Source organism: Eulemur rufifrons, chromosome 19, assembly GCF_041146395.1.
Source record: "Eulemur rufifrons isolate Redbay chromosome 19, OSU_ERuf_1, whole genome shotgun sequence".
NCBI classification, from domain to species: Eukaryota; Metazoa; Chordata; class Mammalia; order Primates; family Lemuridae; genus Eulemur; species Eulemur rufifrons.
In genome coordinates, this window is record NC_091001.1 from 95,071,052 (window position 1) to 95,090,751 (window position 19,700).

Here is a 19,700-nt window from a genome sequence, read left to right on the forward strand (position 1 = left end):
ATTACGCAGGACCCCAGAGTTGGACGAACGCTTGTGGGTGGGGCTTGGGCTTTGATTTGCATGCAGCGACGGGATTGGTCGAGGAGAGGGTTCGTCAAGCCCTCTCAAGGTCCTGCCTCACATCTCACCGCGCTTGCGCACGTTCTGTTGGCTTAGCCGCAAAGCTACGTGGTGACCTTGCGACGCTTATTGCGCTCCGGTCGCATAAGCGTCGGCAGCTGTAGCTGCGGCTGCGGCTGCGTGGCGGGTTGTCCGGGTAACCACGGGAGTTGTCTGATAGCATCTGAGAGACAGGTGTGCGTCATGCAGTTGAAGCACCTGAGGACCCTGCTGAGCCCTCAGGTGAGGAGTTGCCTGCCTCTTCCCTCCCCCTCCCGCCTTAGGTACCAAGAAAAGTGGGAAAACTGAAGCTTAACAGTGTTGAGTTCCTACTGTGTGCAGAAGACTGCAACGGGTATAGCGATGATCCCGACTCTGCTCAGTCGATATGGTGTTCAGTAGGCGAAAGGATCGCTAAGGACTGTAGCTTTCATTTTATTAACATCAGTTTTGTGCCAGGCCCCGTGCTGGGGCTCTAGGGGATGAAAACCACCCGACTTATTGCCCTAGCCTTCAAGAGGGAAAGGCGCACATGTAAACAACGAACACAGCAGAATTCAATAAGCGCATTAGGTGCAAGCCCTGAAGACGGAACCATTTGTTCTGATGGTGAAGATGTATCTCCTCAGGTTCAGGAAAGGCTGGGCTCTAGGGGAGGAGCTTTGAAACATGGTGAAGAAAGGGTGGGATTTGGAGTTAGGAGACCAGAATTCAAGTCCTAGCTCCACCAATACTTTAAACAAATGACGATATCTCTGGCTTTAGTCCTTGTCACACTATCTCTCTGAGCTTTCACCAGCCTCTTCATTTGGAAAGTGGGAGTACTAATGGCAATTTTAGGGAATTTGGGGAAGAGTTAAATGTAGTAATATACACAAAAGAACATTGTAAACTGAAGAGCAGTGTGAAAACTGATAGACAAGAGGGAAGGACATTCAAAATTCAAAGGACAGAATAATACAAAACTAACAAGGATAATATGTTCCATAACTGAGTACATACACATGGAGTTAAATCTTGGTTTTGCCGCTAACAAACTGTGTGTGTAAACTTGAGCAAATCGCTTAACTTAACCTTTTCGTGCTTCAGTTTCCCCATTTGAAAACGGGATAATAATAGCATCTACTTCAGTGTTATGAGGTGAAATGAGATAATGCTTGCCAACCACTTACCAAAATGCCTAGTCTATGGTAAGTACTTGTTAAAGGCTAGCTGTTACTATTCTATTCCCTACTTCATGTAATCCTCACAACAATCCAGTGTGGTACATATTGTTGAGAAAGAGAAATAATTGATTATAGGAGTCAGGAAGGCTTAGAGGATGTGGCATTTGGAGAACAGAAGGAAATTAGAACAAAAGAGAGTTGTGCTCCTTGCTCAGTAATCTAACCCCTGAATCTGTAATTTAAAATTCCTTTGCCCTAATGGAAAAATTGGAAATGAAATCCTCCTTCAATCTTAAAATAAGATGATGTCATGATGCAGGTGGGGCTGAATGCCCAGGATGGGGCAAAGCGATGAAGCAGGATGATCAGCAAAGGGTGATGAGGAGCCCTCAGCCCTTCTAACCTAGTGTAATGAAGAGTTGGACAATGATAATGGTGGTAGTGTGGCCATTTTCTGGCTCTGGTTTGAGGATTTGGGGGAAAAGAGACTTTTTACTTCTGACTTTGGAGGTGGATGGGTTAGGAGTGAAAAGTGACAATGTTTAAAGCCAGAGCTCTAGAGCCTAAGTAATTAATTAGTAATTAATTAGAGCAGAAGCTAAAATTTTTTTATTTCAAGGAATGAAACCCTTAGTAGCAAAACCTTAGAGGACCAGAGCTAGGCCCAGAGCTAGGAAGGGACAGATGTGGTAAGAATAATTCACCAGGAGATGATAACTTCTAACTTAGACTTCTGTGGAGTGGGTAGTTAAGAAGAAAAAAAATAGCATTGTTTATCCTAAGTCTCAACTCTAATTATTTTACTCCCCATTCCAGAACTCTCACTTTCTCTTCCTTTCCTGCCAAATAAGCCCAAACTCCTTAGCTTCACATCAGAGACCCTTCCTGAGCTGGCTCCAGTCTGTCATTCCTGCCTTACCTCCTTCATTCTATTCTATTTTCAAGGTAGTTTCAGCTAAACTAAATTACTGTTTCTTGACCAAAACTTCCCCTTTCTCATGCCATTCCTTCTATCTCTGTAATTTCCCACTCAACTGCATCTATTCTTCAAACCTTAATTTTGATCACTTTAGCATAAAATTATCTCAGGTTTCCCCAAACTATCACAGCACTTTTTACATACTTTTCTTTTCCTACTTTGCACCATCTTATTAGATCTGGAGGTAGCGTCTATGTTTTGCTCTTTGTTTCTCTTTTAGCCCCTAGCCAAGTGCCTTTCTCAGTAAGGTGCTCAACAAATATTAATTGAATAAAGGGCTAAAGACCAAAACTTATCAGACCAATTGAATTTATTTCAGTAGCAGACCTGGGATATAAGGGAACAAAGGGGCCATTGCAGGGATTTAGCACATTGCCTCTTAGTGCATTTGCATTATGAGTCTCTAAAAGCACATTATTCTCACAACTCACAGTACAGGATCTGATGGCCACAGGCATCTCCTTGTTTTGAGGATAAGACTGTGGCAGGAAGAAAATTGACCAAAGTCACACTAAAAGTAACGGACCTAGAAATGCTTTTGGCATTCTGGACCAGCACCTGGGTTTATTTTTACCCCTTTGCCCCTGCAGGATGGAGCTGCAAAGGTGACCTGCATGGCTTGGTCCCAGAACAATGCCAAATTTGCTGTCTGCACAGTAGACCGAGTGGTACTGCTGTATGATGAACATGGAGAACGGAGAGATAAATTCTCCACCAAACCAGCTGACATGAAGGTGAAGAGAGTATTCCTGTGTTCCTTAACTTGTTGATATGGGGCCGTATGAACTTGGGAAACTTAGCCTGCCTCCTAGCCATAAACATAGGAAATGGTGTACCCCACCTTTTCTCAGTATAATCCCTCAAGCCCATTAGAGCACACATGTACCTTTTCTTCCCTTTTCTCTTTCATGTGCACTCATTACTTGTTTTTCTTCTCTCTTTTTTTTTTTTTTTTTTTTAACTTAGTATGGCAGGAAGAGCTATATGGTGAAGGGCATGGCTTTTTCCCCTGATTCCACTAAAATTGCCATAGGACAGACTGACAACATCATCTATGTCTACAAGATTGGAGAAGATTGGTGAGGATAGAGATTGGGAGATGGGATGGCCTATAAAGGAAGTGGGAAGGCAAGGGACATGCCTCACTGGGGAGGGGAAATAGAGAGGAGGAGGAACCAAGCTTGTGCATGGAAGGCAGACTGCTGTTACTTCTCTACCTTTGCCCATCCTCCATGTTTTGCAAGCCTGTCCTGGAGGAATTGGTCTAAGGTCAATAAGAGGACCAGAGTGATGTTGCATCTTTGCTTTGTTCCAAAGCTGCTCAGGCTTCCTTGTATAAGCCTTCTTTCAGGGCTCCTGCAGGGTGGGAGGAAACACTGGTGGGCCAGGGAAGATGTCTGCACTTTCTTCCCTTCCCTCAGCATCATTTGTGGCAAGTTTTTATATAAGTGGTTTTTAATATGCTTTCCCTCATTTTATTTGGCAGGGGTGACAAGAAAGTCATCTGTAACAAGTTCATCCAGACGGTAAAGTTCAGACCAGTCCCTGGGAGCTTAGGATGAGCAAACATGTATCAGTATTTCTGCTTATAAATGCAACTAGGAGTTGTATATTCTAACATCCAAATCTGACCTTTCCCACTGCAAGGATGGTGCTGTCTGGCTGCTCATTGTCATCTTTCATCCTTAGAGCCCAGTTGTATCCCCTCCTCTCCTTCCCTATAGGAGATCGGGGTGGTGGGGTGTTCAGGTTGTTATAAACGTGCTAACCGACACAGATGGGGTTATCCTTTTCATCATTTCTTTTATACAGAGTGCTGTTACTTGCCTGCAGTGGCCGGCAGAGTACATCATTGTCTTTGGGCTGGCTGAAGGCAAGGTAAAAGAGGGACGGGAAACACAGGAGAGGTGCAGGGTGGGGATAATGGTTCTGAAGAGAGGAATATGATTCATCTTCTCCTTTAGGGTCAAGTTGTGTACTGGGGGAGGATGCATAGGGACCAGTTTTGTGGGGGTTTTTTTTCTTTGTACCTAGTGAAATTTAAAATAGCCTAACCAGACTTATATCCATTCTCCCATTTTCAGGTTCGTTTAGCAAACACCAAAACTAATAAATCATCTACCATCTATGGGACAGATTCTTACGTAGTGTCACTGACAACAAAGTGAGTAAGGAAGAGTAGTATCACAAGAGCTTGGAAATATTAGGAAAAAGCTGTGGGAAAGCCTGGACTGGGAGACCATAGTATGAAAGATGGAGAGGACTTGTAGCAAGAACCACCAGTGGGGCTGTGTTTGACAGAGACGGGATTTTCTTGGTGATGTAGAATACTCTTATCTCTTCCTGTATTTCTCTCCTTTCCTCCTTTTCCCCTTTTTTAGTTGCTCTGGGAAAGGAATTCTCTCTGGTCATGCGGATGGTACCATCGTTAGGTATTTCTTTGATGATGAAGGCTCTGGAGAGTCACAGGTATGAGTGAGGGAGGCTGTGGGATGGGGATAAGGAACTTCTAGTAGGCCTCCTGCAGGAGACTAGACATCTAGGCCTTATATTGAGGCACTAGGGGAGGAGGCCAGAGGAGTGAGACCCCAGGGAGAGAGACAGATGGAAGCAACCCCAGAGAGGACTTGTGTTTGGGACGCTGGAGCTCACTAAATATAGGAAGGGGTGACTCAGGTGGAAGGGACCTTGAGACAAAGGGAAATAAAGACTCCGAGGGGAATGAAAAGTGAAAATTATTCCCATTTATGTAAAATAATATATTTATGTATATAAATTCATAGGAAAAAATTTACTTTGGTGTGGGGAAAGGGAAAAGGTGGGGGATAAAAGGAAACTTTCATGTTTTACTCTATATAATTCTGTATTGTTTGCATCATTTACATTAAGAATTATTTGTATAATAATTAATTAAATTTAGTCCTCCTAAAAAGAAAGGAGCCATATGCTCTCTGTGGGCCTAGACAGTATTGGTTAATGTGTAGGACATCTCCCTTTGGGGAGCCTTACTAGGTGCCTGTTAAAGGTCTCCAACACACAGTATTTTGAGGTTTTTCTAGAGCGCAAGGTCAATGTGTGTATGTGTTGTGTGTGTGAGTATGAGGCAGAAAGATAATCTGTAAAGTCTTCAGGATTAGGATATGTGTTGGGATGGGAAAATGTTGGGAGAAAGATTTCTGCATAGTAGGATGGTCAGAGTGAGTGTCTCAGGTGCTGGGAATGGAGGAATTTCTGGGGTAAAGTCCTCAGCGGGTGATTGAACCCTCGACTTCTATCTTAGGGGAAGTTGGTTAACCACCCGTGCCCGCCATATGCCTTGGCTTGGGCAACCACCAGCATTGTGGCTGCAGGCTGTGATCGGAGGATTGTAGCCTATGGAAAGGAAGGCCAGGTGCTACAAACTTTCGATTATAGTCGCGATCCTCAGGAGCGGGAGTTCACCACAGCTGCAGCAAGTCCTGGGGGCCAGTCTGTTGTGCTGGGAAGTTATGACAGGTGAGTCCCCTTTCCAGTTGCATCTTCTGCCTACTTTCCCTAGGAACACCCTCTGCTTTAGCCAAATTATTTTGAACCAGAGTGGGAGACTGGACCAGAATCAGATGTATGTTGAAAGAGATTCTCAGATTGTAATTCATGCACTTTCTTCTTCCTGCTTCCACCATCCATTGGTGGTCTGGCAGTTCCAGAATGTCCTGTGCTCATGTTTTGTCTCCGTGCCTCTCCCTGGGCTTCCACAGCAGAATTCCTCTCCACTTTCTTTGTGTTCCCCTTGCCCGTTTTAGACCACTGGCTTAGAGTTTATCCCATTATGTTACAGTTTGTTGTTTGTATCTATCTGGCTAAATTGAAGAGTCCTTGAGAAGTGGACTTATTATTCTTCTTTATATCTCCAGTGCCTAGATTAGCATCTAGTACATAATTTATGCTCAAATGTTTAGCAAATGAATGAATGAATGATGGTACAGCAGATAGACAGCCAGGGTCCAGGTCCAGGTCCTGTCACTTCTTTGGAGAATGTTTAACTCCAATTTTGTCAGTCTGTCTTTCTATCCCTTTCAATCTTATGTGTCTTGTCATATTTCTTCCTTTCTTCTCTGATGCCTACCATTTCTTTTTTCTTTTGCCATATTTCTCTACTCCTAACAGCTCATTTTTATCACTTGTCCTGATCTTTTGTTTTCTCTGCTCCCATCACTTTTTTTTCCAGCTAAAACTAATAGATCCCATCACTCTTCATGCATTTTACTTTTGCCTTGATTTTCCCAACTTATTTCCTTTGCACCTTTTTGTCCTCTCCTGCTAGACAACCTAGCTTGTCTGTTCTCTTTTATTTCCTTTCTTCTCTGATACAGCAAAACTAATTTTCTTCAGTTACCAGCCTATTTTCACTCTTTTGCTCTGCCTCTATCTTTTCTAAAAGCCATATACTTTATTTCAGACTTCGGGTGCTCAACTGGAGCCCTCGAAAAAGCATCTGGGAAGAGGCAAAGCCCAAGGAAATTGCCAACTTATATACCATCACTGCCTTGGCCTGGAAGCGAGATGGCTCACGACTCTGTGCGGTGTGTTACTAGTAATCCCTTTCTGGTTTGCTGACTTTCTCCAAACTAGAAAACAATCCTGCCTTATCCTAAAGCACCCTCCCCAGACCCTAGAGAATCTCCTATTTCCTTTTGACCCCAACTTAAAAATCGAGCGTTAAAGGCAGGAAAGAAAAATTCATACTTTATTGGATGCTGAAAGGAACAAAGTTGTATGGCAGGGCTGATTTCTCCCTTATTAGCCCATCAGTGTGTGGTACTCTTGAGTCCTGTGATTGCAACCTGTCTCTTTCTGGTACTTTCAAAAACTGCCAGCCCTTTCACTGCCAACTCTTCTATAGATTCTAGAGCCTACATTTTGAGGATGTCTCCAGGTATCTTCCTCATGCCAGTGTACCATGTGTGTTACCTTTCATGCCATCACTTTCCCTTCTAGGGCACACTCTGTGGTGGCGTGGAACAGTTTGACTGCTGCCTCCGAAGGAGCATTTACAAGAACAAGTTTGAGCTGACATATGTGGGACCTAGCCAGGTAAGCAACTGATAGCCGACTGCACTGGGATCTTCCGTGGCCCACTCATCCTTGTAACACTTCCCTGCCTTCTGGCTGCAGCCACAGTGTCAATTCTAACCTTCATGCCTCTGGTAGAGCTGTTCAGAGTGTGTCAGGGCAACTCCCTGGCAACTTTCCTGTTGCAGTTCTTCCAACGTATTGTAAGAAAAGCATTTTTGTTTGTTTGTTGGGTTTTTTTTTTTTTTTTTTTTTTTTGGCTAGTCAAGTAAACTTTTAAGTACCAGGCTTAAGGGGTACAGAGATTGCCACTTAGACCTTCCCGGTTTAAGACTTTATTTCCTATACACTGTCAACTGAGGAATTTGGTAAATAGGATTACAAAAGTGAACTCTGTTGTTTTAGGGCCTCTGAGCTCACTGTGTATGATGTTACAAGCACATTTCTCAGTTCTTGAGCCCACTTTTCTCTTTTCTCTACCTCTATCCTTTTTTGCTTCCATTTATTATTCATTGGTTTCTTCATTCTTTTTGTTTGTTTGGTTTTTGCTTTTTGGGTTTTTTTAGGGGGGCAGGGTGTTGAGACAGGGTCTCACTCTGTTGCCCAGGCTAGAATACAGTGGCATCATCATAGCTCGCTGCAACCTCAAACCCCTGGGCTCAAGTGATCCTCCTGCCTCAGCCTCCTGAGGAGCTGGTACTATGGAATTCTTTTATTTTCTCCAGAAGCATTTATCTATTCTCTCCTATGTGTCAGCATTGTTAGGCATTGAGAATACAAAAATGATTATGTAAGACATTGTCCCTTGGTCAAGGAGATCATTATAGGAGAGGACACAAACATACCAAAAAATGAGCTTCAATAACCTGAGAGGTAGGTATTAAAAAAAGAAAAAAAATGAGCTTCAAGTCAGCAGCAAAGAAAATAATAATAATGTTAACCATAGCATGCTCTTGTAGTCCCAGCTACTTGGGGAGGCCAAGGTGGGAGGATTGCTTGAGTCCAGAAGTTGGAAACCAGACTGGGCAACATAGTGAGACCTCATCGCTAAAGAGATAAATAAATGAATGAATGAATGAATGAATGAAGTAATAACTAACACTGTGATAAATGGTATACAGGTTTGTACAAAGAACTGTGGGAATGCAGAGTGATTGGTTTTACCCAGTGGAACTTCCAGAATTATATGTACTATGAGCATCAAAAGAGATAATGTATGAAAGCATTTCATAAATAGCAAGCCCCATGTATGTATATCATTATTATCAATGATATCCTAGGCCACGTGAGGAAACAAGATATTAGCTTTGTTTAGCGCTATGAAGATGGCCAAAGGACACAAAATGTTCACCCCTCTTTTGGGCTGGGGAAACCAAAGGGGCTCAGACTTGTCCCCTTACCAAGGTGATTGTGAAGAACCTATCATCGGGGACCCGAGTGGTGCTGAAGTCACACTATGGCTATGAGGTGGAAGAGGTAAAAATCCTGGGAAAGGAACGTTACTTGGTGGCCCACACATCAGACACGCTGCTGCTGGGAGACCTGAACACTAATCGCCTTAGTGAGGTAGGAGCCAAAAATGGTGTGAGGGGGGCAAAGGGGTGTCTTGACTTGCTAATTCTGGGGATCAGTAGTCCCTAGGGGTAAAATCTCCATGGAAAGTTCTAACATTCTGATGCAAGGGGCCTGGTTTCAGGGAAGGAGACCCAGGAGGTTCAGAATCCTGGAGTCTAAATCACCATCGTTGGGCTATTTTTATGCCATCTCTTAGACACTTAGGGACTAGGGCAGATTCTGACATAGCACCTCTTTTGTAAAGTACCAAAGCCTCCCTAACCATGATTATCTGCCTCCCATCCTGTCATTCTTTCAGTGTTACCTTAAATAATTATCCATGTTGCGTCTTATGTCTTCTCCCCTCTTTATAGGTAGCCTGGCAAGGATCTGGTGGCAATGAGAAGTATTTCTTTGAAAATGAAAATGTGAGTAGAGCTTCATTCACCATCACCATCTTTCTGTGTCAGAAGGATGGCAAGTGGGAAGAGATGGGTAGATGGCAGATAAAAAAAGGGAGAGGATGAAATAGGCAGGGGAATAGAATAAGGAGAAACATGGGAGTCACCTAGAACTGACAGTACACCTCCCTCTGCTATTTTTCTCTTTCTTCATGCAACCTGCCCACCATATAACAGCCCCACTCTTTCCCAGGTATGCATGATCTTCAATGCTGGAGAGCTAACCCTGGTGGAATATGGGAGTAATGATACCTTGGGTTCTGTACGTACTGAATTCATGAACCCTCACCTTATCAGGTAACCTCAAAAGATTCTCTAAATCCTTGAAACACAAAAGAATTCCTTTTTGAATTCTAAATTCTGTGTCCTAAGGTTAATCTAAAAACTTCATCCCATATGGTACTTCAGAGCCCTTGATAAACAACCCAACTACCTAAGCCCATTTTTCCTTATCTCACCCTTTATGTTTTAGCATCCGTATTAATGAGAGGCGTCAGCGAGGAATGGAAGATAATAAGAAATTGGCTTATCTTGTTGATATTAAGACTATTGCTATAGGTGAGTAAGACACTCATAATTTTAATAGCGAATAGATGTTGCCGGGCATGGTGGCTCATGCCTATAATCCCTGCACTTTGGGAGGGTGGGGCAGGAGGACTGCTTGAGGCCAGGGGTTTAAGACCAGCCTGGGCAACATAGCAAGACCCTGTCTCTACAAAAAATAGCTGAGTATGGTGGCAGGTATCTGTAGTCCCAGCTATTCAGGAGGCTGAGGCAGAAGGATGGCTTGAGCCCAGGAGTTCAAGGTTGCAGTGAGCTATGATTGTGCCACTATACTCCATGTACTCCAGGCTGGGTGACAGAAAGAGAACCTGTCTCTTAAAAAAAAAAAAAAAGATGTTTATATTGCACTTCCATATCACAGGATTATGTTCAGTGAGAAATCCAGGAATCTGAGACGCACCAGATAAACATGTAACACCACTCTTAAAATGGATATATGAGATGTTTAAGTCTACGTGTGTGTGTCTATACCTAAATGTCTAGATATAAATACATAGGTACATATTATATAGCCCTGTCCATATAATTATTCATTTTCTCTAGACATATATCTTAGGGCTGGCAAGTTGTGAATAGTAGAGAAGAACCATTAGCAAATTTATGAATTTTCCTGTTTAGACTACATAGAATCATAGACTCTTAGAATTGAAAGAGGCCTTATTTTTTGTACAGTTTATTATTAGTAACTAGTAAGATAGAAACTTTATTTGCATTTCAAAAATGTTCACCTTATAAATCTTGTTTTATATATCAGTATTTTTTAATCATGAAATGTTTCAGCATAAAAAAATACAGAGAGTAGCGTAGTAGTCTCTAAAGAATGTAGAGAATAACATATGTATGTGGTGTAGCTATTAAGAATGGGGCTCTGGGCCAGGCTTGGTGGCTCATGCCTGTAATCCCAGCACTTTAGGAGGCCAAGGCAGGGGGATCACTTGAGGCCAGGAGTTCAAGACTAGCCTGGGAAATATAGCAAGACCCCATCTCTACAAAAAATTTTTTAAAAATCAGCGAAGTGAGATGGCATGAACCTATAGTCCCAGCTACTCGGGAGGCTAAGGCAGGAAGGAGGATCTTTTGAGCCCAGGAGTTTAGGTTGCAAGGAGCTATGATTGTGCCACCTACACTCTAGCCCAGGCAACAGAGTGAGACCCTGTCTCCAAAAAAAAAAGAATGGGGCTCTGGAGTCAAACCATCCCACTTTTCTACTTCCTGTGTGATCTTAGGTAAGTTATTTAACCTTTCTGTATTTCAATTTTCTCATAAACAAAATGGGGATACAAATACTACCTCATATGAAATACACTTATGCCTGGTACATAATAAGCACTTAATAAATGTTAGCTGTTAATAACAACGACATCATTATTACTTGCTTACCCATATCCTGTTCTGTCAAATCCTAATATTTTGTTATATTCACCTTGAATCTTTCATCTCTTATTGATGGAAATTTAAGTTGCTGATTTTTCACTATTATAGTAATTTAGTTCTCTAAGTTCTACACCTAGAATGGAATTGCTGAATCATAGAGGAGGTGTATCTTCAACTTTGCTAAAAATTTCCAAATTGCTCTCCAAAGAGGTTGTACCAATTTACATTCCTACCAGCAGTTAGAGTTCCCATTGTTCAATGTCTTCTCTAACACTTGAAATTTCCTGACTTCATAATTTGGTTCAAACTGATGTATGTGCAATGATATCTCATTGTGTTAATTTCAGTTATTTATTGACCATTTGTATTTCTTCTTCTGTGATTTGCCAATTCCTATACCCTACCCATTTTTAAAATCAGGTTGTCTCTTCTTTATTGATTTGAAAGAGTTCTTTTACATGTGCTTATATAGCCTTTAATAGTTATTTAGATTGCAGATCTTTTGGCTCATCCTGTGGTTTGTTTTTTCTCTCCTTTTGGGCGTCTTTTAGTGCTCAGACATTTTAATTTCAATATAGTTCATTTTATCATCAAAAAAATAGTTTGTGATTCTTGAGGTCTTATTTATTCAAGAAATCCTTCTCTATTCCCTCCTATATTTTAACATTTTTAAATTTTGATTTTCACATGGAATTTATTTTTATGGTATAATGTGGGTAGTAATCTAATTTTATTTTTTTCCATATATTTAACCATTTATAGAAAGTCCGTTCTTCACCCATTTTTCACTAATTTATAATGCCACCTCTGTCATAAATCAAGTTTCCATATACATAGGGGTCTATTCATAAGATAGTTTTTGCATTTCCTTTTTTTTTTTTTGGAAACATAGTCTCACTCTGTTGCCGGGGCTAGAGTGCCGTGGCGTCAGCCTCGCTCACAGCAACCTCAAACTCCTGGGCTCAAGCGATCCTCCTGACTCAGCCTCCCATGTAGCTGGGATTACAGGCATGCGCCACCATGCCCAGCTAATTTTTTATATATATATATTTTTAGCTGTCCATATAATTTCTCCTATTTTTAGTAGAGATGGGGTCTCGCTCTTGCTCAGGCTGGTCTCGAACTCCTGAGGTCAAACGATCCACCTGCCTTGGCCTCCTAGAGTGCTAGGATTACAGGCATGAGCTACCATGCCCGGCCAGTTTTTGCATTTCATGAATATTACATTTCATATCAGGTTACTGAGCTCAGAAATGTAGGTATCTATAATAATGTAGACCAAAAGGCCTAAGATTCAAGTGGCAATAATGAGCTGTGAGACTTTGGACAAGCCAATTCACTCTGTATGTCTCAGTTTCAGTGTATGTAAAATGACAGTTCTTCTTTTAATCTTTCTGGGTTATCAACCCCTTTGAGTATCTAATGAAAATCATAGACTCACTCCCAGAAAAATATATACTGCACAAACATAATTTTATATATTTTCAGGGTTCACAGGAGTAGAGTAGGGTCCTTGCACCTCTAGAATTCTATGATTCTACTTATAATTTTGGCATTAGAACATGGCTTTATCATTTTACTTTTTAGTTGAAAGAAAATTCATTTCAAAATTGGTCTTTCCAATTGTGGACTTTAGCTGGCATTTGATCTTTAGCTTAAGCATATATAACAACGGCAGGCACATTGCTTATTAATATTGTATTAGTAAGAGTTATAAATGGGCTTTGATCAAGAAACTCCCCAAAAGCATCTCAGCCAACGCTGTGGGGTCTGCTCTGAAAGTGATAGTTTCTTATATTGTCTGTAAGATTGAGACCAAACTAAAATATTCATCCTCTGCACTGACCAGCCTGACTTTAGTCAGAGGTTTCCTCTGTTTTGTCCGTGTGCCTTCCCCACTATTCACCCTTCAGTGGTCTTATACCATTACACTCAAATGTGCAGGTAACTCCCTAGAGCAAATGTGATCATCAAGGTCATTTCATTCATTAGTTTCCCTCACTGGTGTGTGGTACCAGGTGCATCCTTAATGTGCTCAGTGCTGCCCTCTAGAGGATTTTGTAAGTAGTTCTGATCTGCTCTGAGGCAACTGCATTCGAGTCAGGTCTGGACCTTTTGAGTTAACTACAGAGTTAAACAAAACCTCTACAATTCTAAAAGAGACCAAGTTTCTTAGGCATCCTAGCAAAATTATGTGTATTAGCCATAATTTTATATGTCGCATTTCCCAGTGACATACCCTAGACTAATGCAATATTCTTAAAGCCCAGCATACGATTGTAAGAGCAGATTTTCCAGACTATGTAAATGAGTATGTGGAATCTCTCTTCTTAACCCTATCTTCTTTGTTCTATAGTGGATCTGATTGGTGGCTACAACATTGGCACCATCAGCCATGAGAGCCGTGTGGATTGGCTGGAACTAAATGAGACAGGACACAAGCTCCTCTTCAGGGACCGGAAACTTCGAGTGAGAAGGGTTACTAGGGCCTTAGGCATTGGCTGGCCCATGGAGGGTGTGAGACAAGCTGCTACCAGGGATTGGGGGTGGGGGGTGGGGGAGCATGACATATAATTTCTTTGCCATACCATTAGCATAGCAAAAGGCACGCAGAGAATCAACATTTTCTGCCAGTAACCCAACCCATCATATATTACCCTTGAGGAGATTGTATTATGATGACAACAAAGTCAAGAGAGGACTTGGGGAGTTGGTTTCTCTCTTGCTATTCACAATTCCATGCCCTGGTGAAATGTTCTTAGCCCTGCATGCCCAGATCATCTTTACCCCGTCCTGCTGCTCCAGTTCTCTTTAGCCACGCTGATCTGACAGCATCCAAGCTGATGGGAGGACAGTGTCCTACTAGTCCCTCCTTGATTCTCATCCCAATATGGTAGCACCCAAGAGTTCAACCTCAAGGTTAAAGAGACAACCTGGTGATTTTTTCATTTTGGTGAAAGCCACATCATAAGTTTCTAGATCATTTAATTTGTCTACTGGTCTTACTTTTGTAATCCAAGCTGGTAACTGCCCAGAGTTATTCCAAGTATGAAAGTCTGACCTTCACCTAACTTAAATACCTAGGATGTAGATCTTTGCTCTTTTGGTCATATCTTATTTGACCAGAGTCAGGACATCCCAACTGAGCATAAACTTCAAAGGTTACAGGTCAGTGAGCTTTGAAATGCACCGTGTACCTAACTGGTGGTTTAGCTCACCACATTTCACCATTAGGAAATGGTCAAATCAGGAGACAATCCCACGTGCCCTATTAATTGTGTTACCTGCCTCTTCCTTCTTCAGTTGCATCTGTATGATATTGAAAGCTGCTCTAAGACAATGATCCTCAACTTCTGCTCCTACGTGCAGTGGGTTCCAGGAAGTGATGTGCTAGTAGCTCAGAACCGAAGCAACCTGTGTGTGTGGTACAACATTGAGGCACCTGAGAGGGTCACCATCTCCTCTATTAGGGTATGTTAACAGTAGGGGCCTTCAGGCGTGGTGTCAAGCTGATTGGTTAGACCCATGAGGAGACTCTGAAGGTTATCTGGTTTTCTCTGCCCACCATTCATAATCTCTGCGATGAAGTTGGCAAGTGAAGCTTAGACTTATGGACCAACCCCTGGAACCATCCTTGTTCATATTCCTGACATTATATTAGACCAATGGAACATGGGTCCATTACAGTGGCCCTGGGAATTCACCAAGTCATAATGTGGAGTACCCTCGAGGTTGGGAGATCCCTGATAGGAGGGGTGGTTCTAATACCATGTCCTTGAGTGTCATTTCTCTGTTATAAGCCATACAGAGTTCATTTTCTCTCAAATTGCAAATCAGACCCTCTGTCTTATCCTGCCACAACATCACACACACCCAGTGATCTTCCAGAACTGGAAGAAGCTTATGAAAGCAGAGGAGAGGCAGACCCTGTGCTAGCGTAGGATGAGTGGTGTGGATGTGGACAGAAAGAACACTTGATGTTTTCTTATTGTCCTTTTTCCATACCTCTTTCTTTTTCCCCTTTCTTGCCTCATTTTAGACTGACTGAGGTCTAAAATTTGTTTTATCCTTTTCTTAAACACAATTTTTTTTCACTTTTTTGCTTTAGAGGTTATATATCCTATTTCTGTAGAGGGTTACCCTTGAAAGTTTAACATGTACTTAAATTAATAAAGTCTAAAGTTAATGAGCATCTAATCCTCCTCTCCCCTGCCGTTATTACAAGGGCCTTAAAAAGCTTTAATTTTGATTACCTCCTCTTTGCCATTGTCCAGTATTTTAGTTCTGATCTTTTTTTTGTCCCCAAAGTTAGGCATGATTATTTTATATAGACAGAATTCATTTAGATACACTATCATGGTACCAGTGTCTTTATTTCAAATCAATAACCTAACTGTCTTAGGAAACCAGAAAGGGAAGAACAAACTAAACTCAAAGCAAGCAGAAGGAAGTAAATAATGAAGATTAGAGCAGAAATAAATAGAAAATAGAAAAACAATACAGAAAAATTAATAAAACCAGGTTCAAGTTGTATTTTAACTGGAGGACCTTAAGAATGCCTAATCTGTAGTACTGCTGGAAGCAAGAGTGGATCCACACTTTCTCAGTTGACCTCCAGGCATTGGTGCTGTCATAGCTATGAGTACAATTTGACCCAAGCCTATTGCTATAAATAAAGTGTTTATCTGCTTGACAGAAGCTAAAATGTTAGGAAAGCAAGGGCTACTGTGATTCCCTCAGTGTTGAGCACTAGGATTGGATGACGGTGGGTCTGTTCTGCAATTGATACAGTGGAAACACTAACCTGGAATTTGGGTGGGGTTGGGGAATGAACTTTTACAGGGTGATGTTGCAGGTCTGGAGCGGGGTGGAGGAAAGACAGAGGTGATGGTTACAGAAGGTGTGACTACGGTTGCCTACACGCTGGATGAAGGCCTTATTGAATTTGGCACAGCCATTGATGACGGCAACTACTCCCGGTAAGAGGTTGGCTGATAACCAGTGAGGTGGTGGAAGAGGAGGACCTGGGCCATATCTCATAAGGACCTAGTGATCCAGGAAGGAGATTAGGAAAAAAGGGCAACCTCCTCTCCCCCTGCCTCAGTACCAGTATTCCTCTCTGTCTCCCTCTCCCTGCCCTCATTCCTTATGCTTTGCTTCCTTCCCTCTTCAGGGCAACAGCCTTCTTGGAGACTCTGGAAATGACCCCAGAAACAGAGGCAATGTGGAAAACCTTGAGTAAACTGGCGCTGGAGGCAAGGCAGCTACACATTGCTGAGAGGTGAGGTAGACGTGTAGCACTGAGGTGCCAGGCAGCTAGGAGGGACAACCACATGAGTATCTTCCCTGTGGGCTGCTCCTCCCCAAGGTTAAGGCATTCCATCCCTTCCCACTGCCAAAAATAGCATAGAGGCCTTCCACGGTTGTCATTGGAAACACCTTCCCATCCTAGATCATAAGAGTATATCTTTTATTATTTTTGCTTCCCCTTGTTATAACTATGTAGCATTTCAAATTTTTTAACATTCATACCTTTCAACCCCTGTATTGATTCATAAATTCCAGGTTTGGTATAGGAGTGTAGTTACTAATAATAGGACAAACTTGGGACTCCACACTCCTTGAGTTCAAATCTTGGTTCCAGTTACCACCCTGTGTAATCTTAGTGAGGTTATTTAACCTTTCCAAGCCTTGGTTTCTCAGTTTTCTCTATGTACAATGGGGATAATAATAGTATTTACCCATGGGATGGTAAAGAAGAATGGTAATGGTGGTGGTAGTGAAGAATGAACGAGAGAATCTGTGCACAGAGCATACGATATTGGGTCACCTGCTGCTGTTTTGGCTAGGAATCGTGGTTTTTCCCATGCGTCCCACATGTAGACCATCAGCAAGTCCTGAGGACGGTCTTCAAAACTTATCCTGAATCTGATATTTGGTTTGACTGTGCTGTCTCCACCCTAGTGCAGACTGCCATCTCCCACCTGCAGTATTGCAGAGCTTATTAGTTAGTCTCCCTGATACTGTTCTTGTACCCCATCATCCATTCATCGCACAGTTGCTAAGGTAATTTATTTAAAACATAAATTAGATTGTGTCATTTTCATGATCAGCACCTTTCAACAGCTTAATGTTATATTTAGTATAAAACCCAAATCCCTTGCCATGGCCTGAGGCCGTGCAGTTATTTGACCTCTGCTTCCTTCTCATGCCAGTCCCTACTTGCCCATTAGTTTCCTGCTATACTGGCATCCTTTGGCTCTTTGAGCACAGCAAGCCCATTCCTGCTGTGGGGCCTGTACATTAGCTATTCCCTCTGCCGGGAATGACTTTTCCCTGTCTTGCCATGACTGCTCTGTCTCGTATTCACATCTCAGCTCAAGACTGACTCTCTCTCTCTCTCTCTCTCTCTCCCTCTTTGTCCACCTCTCCCCCTCTGCCCCCGGCCCATGTACCAGATCTCAGCTCAAATGTCAGCTCCTCAGAGGCTTTTTCCAACTACCATCTTAAATAGTCACCTCAGTCACTATCTATAATATCACACTATGTTATTTTTCAGTATCTCAAATTATCTTTATTTGTTTACTAACTTTTTTTCCACTAGAATGGAAGTTTCTTAAGAGCAAAGCCCTCCTCTTCCTCATTCTGCTGTGTCTCTAGTGACAAGAACAGCGCCTGGCACATAATAGACACTCAATATATATTTGCTGAACCAATGAATTAGTGATGATCCTCTAATAATATTACTATTAATGTTATTGCTTACATACTGTAGGTGCTTTTCTGCATTGGGCCATGTAGCAAAAGCTCGATTCCTGCATGAGACAAATGAGATTGCAGATCAAGTGTCCCGGGAATATGCAAGTATTATGCTCCTGATTCGTTCAGTCTCCCAAGCTGAGATTTCCTTTAGTATTCATGATTCCCAGCTTTCCAGTCATCCCTAGTTTCCTGTACCCTGCCCACCCCACCTCTACTCGCAAGTCAGACCATTTTAGAATTGCTTGCTAAACCTCAAGCTTCTCAACTCCATGAAGTTTTTTCGCTTAAGTCTTTTAGCTTCTACATCCTTCTGGCCGCCCTGTCTCAGCCTACGCAGACAGAATGGCTCCTGCAGCACCGACAGAATGACCAGAACCTCCTTTTTCCCCACAGGGTGGAGAAGGAACAGACTTTTATCAGGTCCGAGCACGTCTAGCCATGCTGGAGAAAAACTACAAACTGGCTGAAATGATCTTTTTGGAACAGGTAATAGGATGGAAGAGGGAACCTGAGGGGAAAAACGGGGAGACAAACTCAAGGGAGGAAAGTGTGCTGGTCAGCTAGGCCTCCAGAGGTTTGGGAAGGACTTTCAGAGAGGTTTAGATAGTTCATTTCACTCTTTCCCTTAAGTTCCTCCTCTGGTGTTAGTCCTTCTTTAGACAAACTTCCTCCTTTGGCCTTCAATTACTTCTTTCTTTCATAAACAGTCTACTATCTCCCCTGTAGTCCAGAGCCTGTCTTTGCAGTTCTCGTGTATAGGGGTAGATCCAGGTTTTGTGGGGCCTGAAACTTATACAACTTGAGGAGCCTTCTTTAAGAACAATTACCTTGGAAGAGGTCTGTGCAGATAAGGAGTCCTGAAGCTTAAGCTTCTTTTAGTTTCCCAATAAACACCCCTCTGCTGGTGCAGTAAATAAAGGGTGAGGTTTTTGGTCCTCGTGGGCTGGCATCTTCCTCTTAGCCAGGCTGAGGAGGGCTTACAGTTTTCTGATCCTCACATCTTCCTGCTGTCTCTCTTTCCTCTGCACTGTTCCCCTAGAATGCTATTGAGGAGGCCATGGACATGTACCAGGAGCTACACCGTTGGGACGAGTGTATTGCTGTGGCTGAGGCAAAGGTACCCATTTTTTCTTCTCCACCAGTTGTTCCGGATTTGGTTCCACCAAATTCAGAAACTTCCTTTTGTCAAAGAGGCCATATGAACCAGAACAGGCCTGGGGCTAGGACCTGCTATGGTGAGGAGTCAGGATATTGGTGACCTGGGAGGGTTTCCCTTGTCACAGAGGGATTGGAGAAGCATGGGAAGCAGAAGGGCAGGAAGGAGGGATGTGACTCCTAGTACTACTCTGTATGTGTACAGGGGCACCCAGCCCTAGAGAAGCTACGCCGGGGTTACTACCAGTGGCTGATGGACACACAGCAAGAGGAGCGAGCAGGTGAACTACAGGAGAGCCAAGGGGATGGGCTGGCAGCCATCAGCCTCTACCTCAAAGCTGGGCTCCCTGCCAAAGCTGCTCGGCTGGTGCTGACCCGAGAGGAACTGCTAGCCAACACAGAGCTGGTAGAACACATCACCGCAGCCCTTATCAAGGGAGAACTCTACGAAAGGGTACGGCTGACTTCCTTTTCCTAGTCCTTACCTCCAGGGCTCAGGACCCCTTTCCCACCTAGAGGAGTTGCAGAGTGCAT

General features: G+C 42.7%; 1 protein-coding gene across 2 annotated transcripts in view; it reads left to right on the forward strand.

The window, feature by feature from the left end:
* The first annotated feature begins 205 nt into the window (after positions 1 to 205).
* The window catches only part of IFT172 (intraflagellar transport 172), a 32,703-nt gene continuing 13,208 nt past the window's right edge, over positions 206 to 19,700 (forward strand). The window contains exons 1-22 of one of the 2 annotated variants that reach the window (XM_069494945.1): positions 206 to 342; positions 2,835 to 2,978; positions 3,211 to 3,323; positions 3,731 to 3,770; positions 4,057 to 4,122; positions 4,329 to 4,408; positions 4,626 to 4,713; positions 5,525 to 5,739; positions 6,683 to 6,806; positions 7,222 to 7,317; positions 8,701 to 8,862; positions 9,225 to 9,278; positions 9,505 to 9,608; positions 9,784 to 9,869; positions 13,606 to 13,718; positions 14,553 to 14,720; positions 16,092 to 16,228; positions 16,423 to 16,530; positions 18,025 to 18,109; positions 18,405 to 18,497; positions 19,051 to 19,128; positions 19,372 to 19,620. In XM_069494945.1, coding sequence (XP_069351046.1) covers positions 304 to 342; positions 2,835 to 2,978; positions 3,211 to 3,323; positions 3,731 to 3,770; positions 4,057 to 4,122; positions 4,329 to 4,408; positions 4,626 to 4,713; positions 5,525 to 5,739; positions 6,683 to 6,806; positions 7,222 to 7,317; positions 8,701 to 8,862; positions 9,225 to 9,278; positions 9,505 to 9,608; positions 9,784 to 9,869; positions 13,606 to 13,718; positions 14,553 to 14,720; positions 16,092 to 16,228; positions 16,423 to 16,530; positions 18,025 to 18,109; positions 18,405 to 18,497; positions 19,051 to 19,128; positions 19,372 to 19,620 — 2,442 coding nt within the window. In that variant the 5' untranslated portion in view covers positions 206 to 303. The remainder of the gene's footprint in view (positions 343 to 2,834; positions 2,979 to 3,210; positions 3,324 to 3,730; positions 3,771 to 4,056; positions 4,123 to 4,328; positions 4,409 to 4,625; positions 4,714 to 5,524; positions 5,740 to 6,682; positions 6,807 to 7,221; positions 7,318 to 8,700; positions 8,863 to 9,224; positions 9,279 to 9,504; positions 9,609 to 9,783; positions 9,870 to 13,605; positions 13,719 to 14,552; positions 14,721 to 16,091; positions 16,229 to 16,422; positions 16,531 to 18,024; positions 18,110 to 18,404; positions 18,498 to 19,050; positions 19,129 to 19,371; positions 19,621 to 19,700) is intronic. The other variant, XM_069494946.1, reaches the window with a different exon arrangement.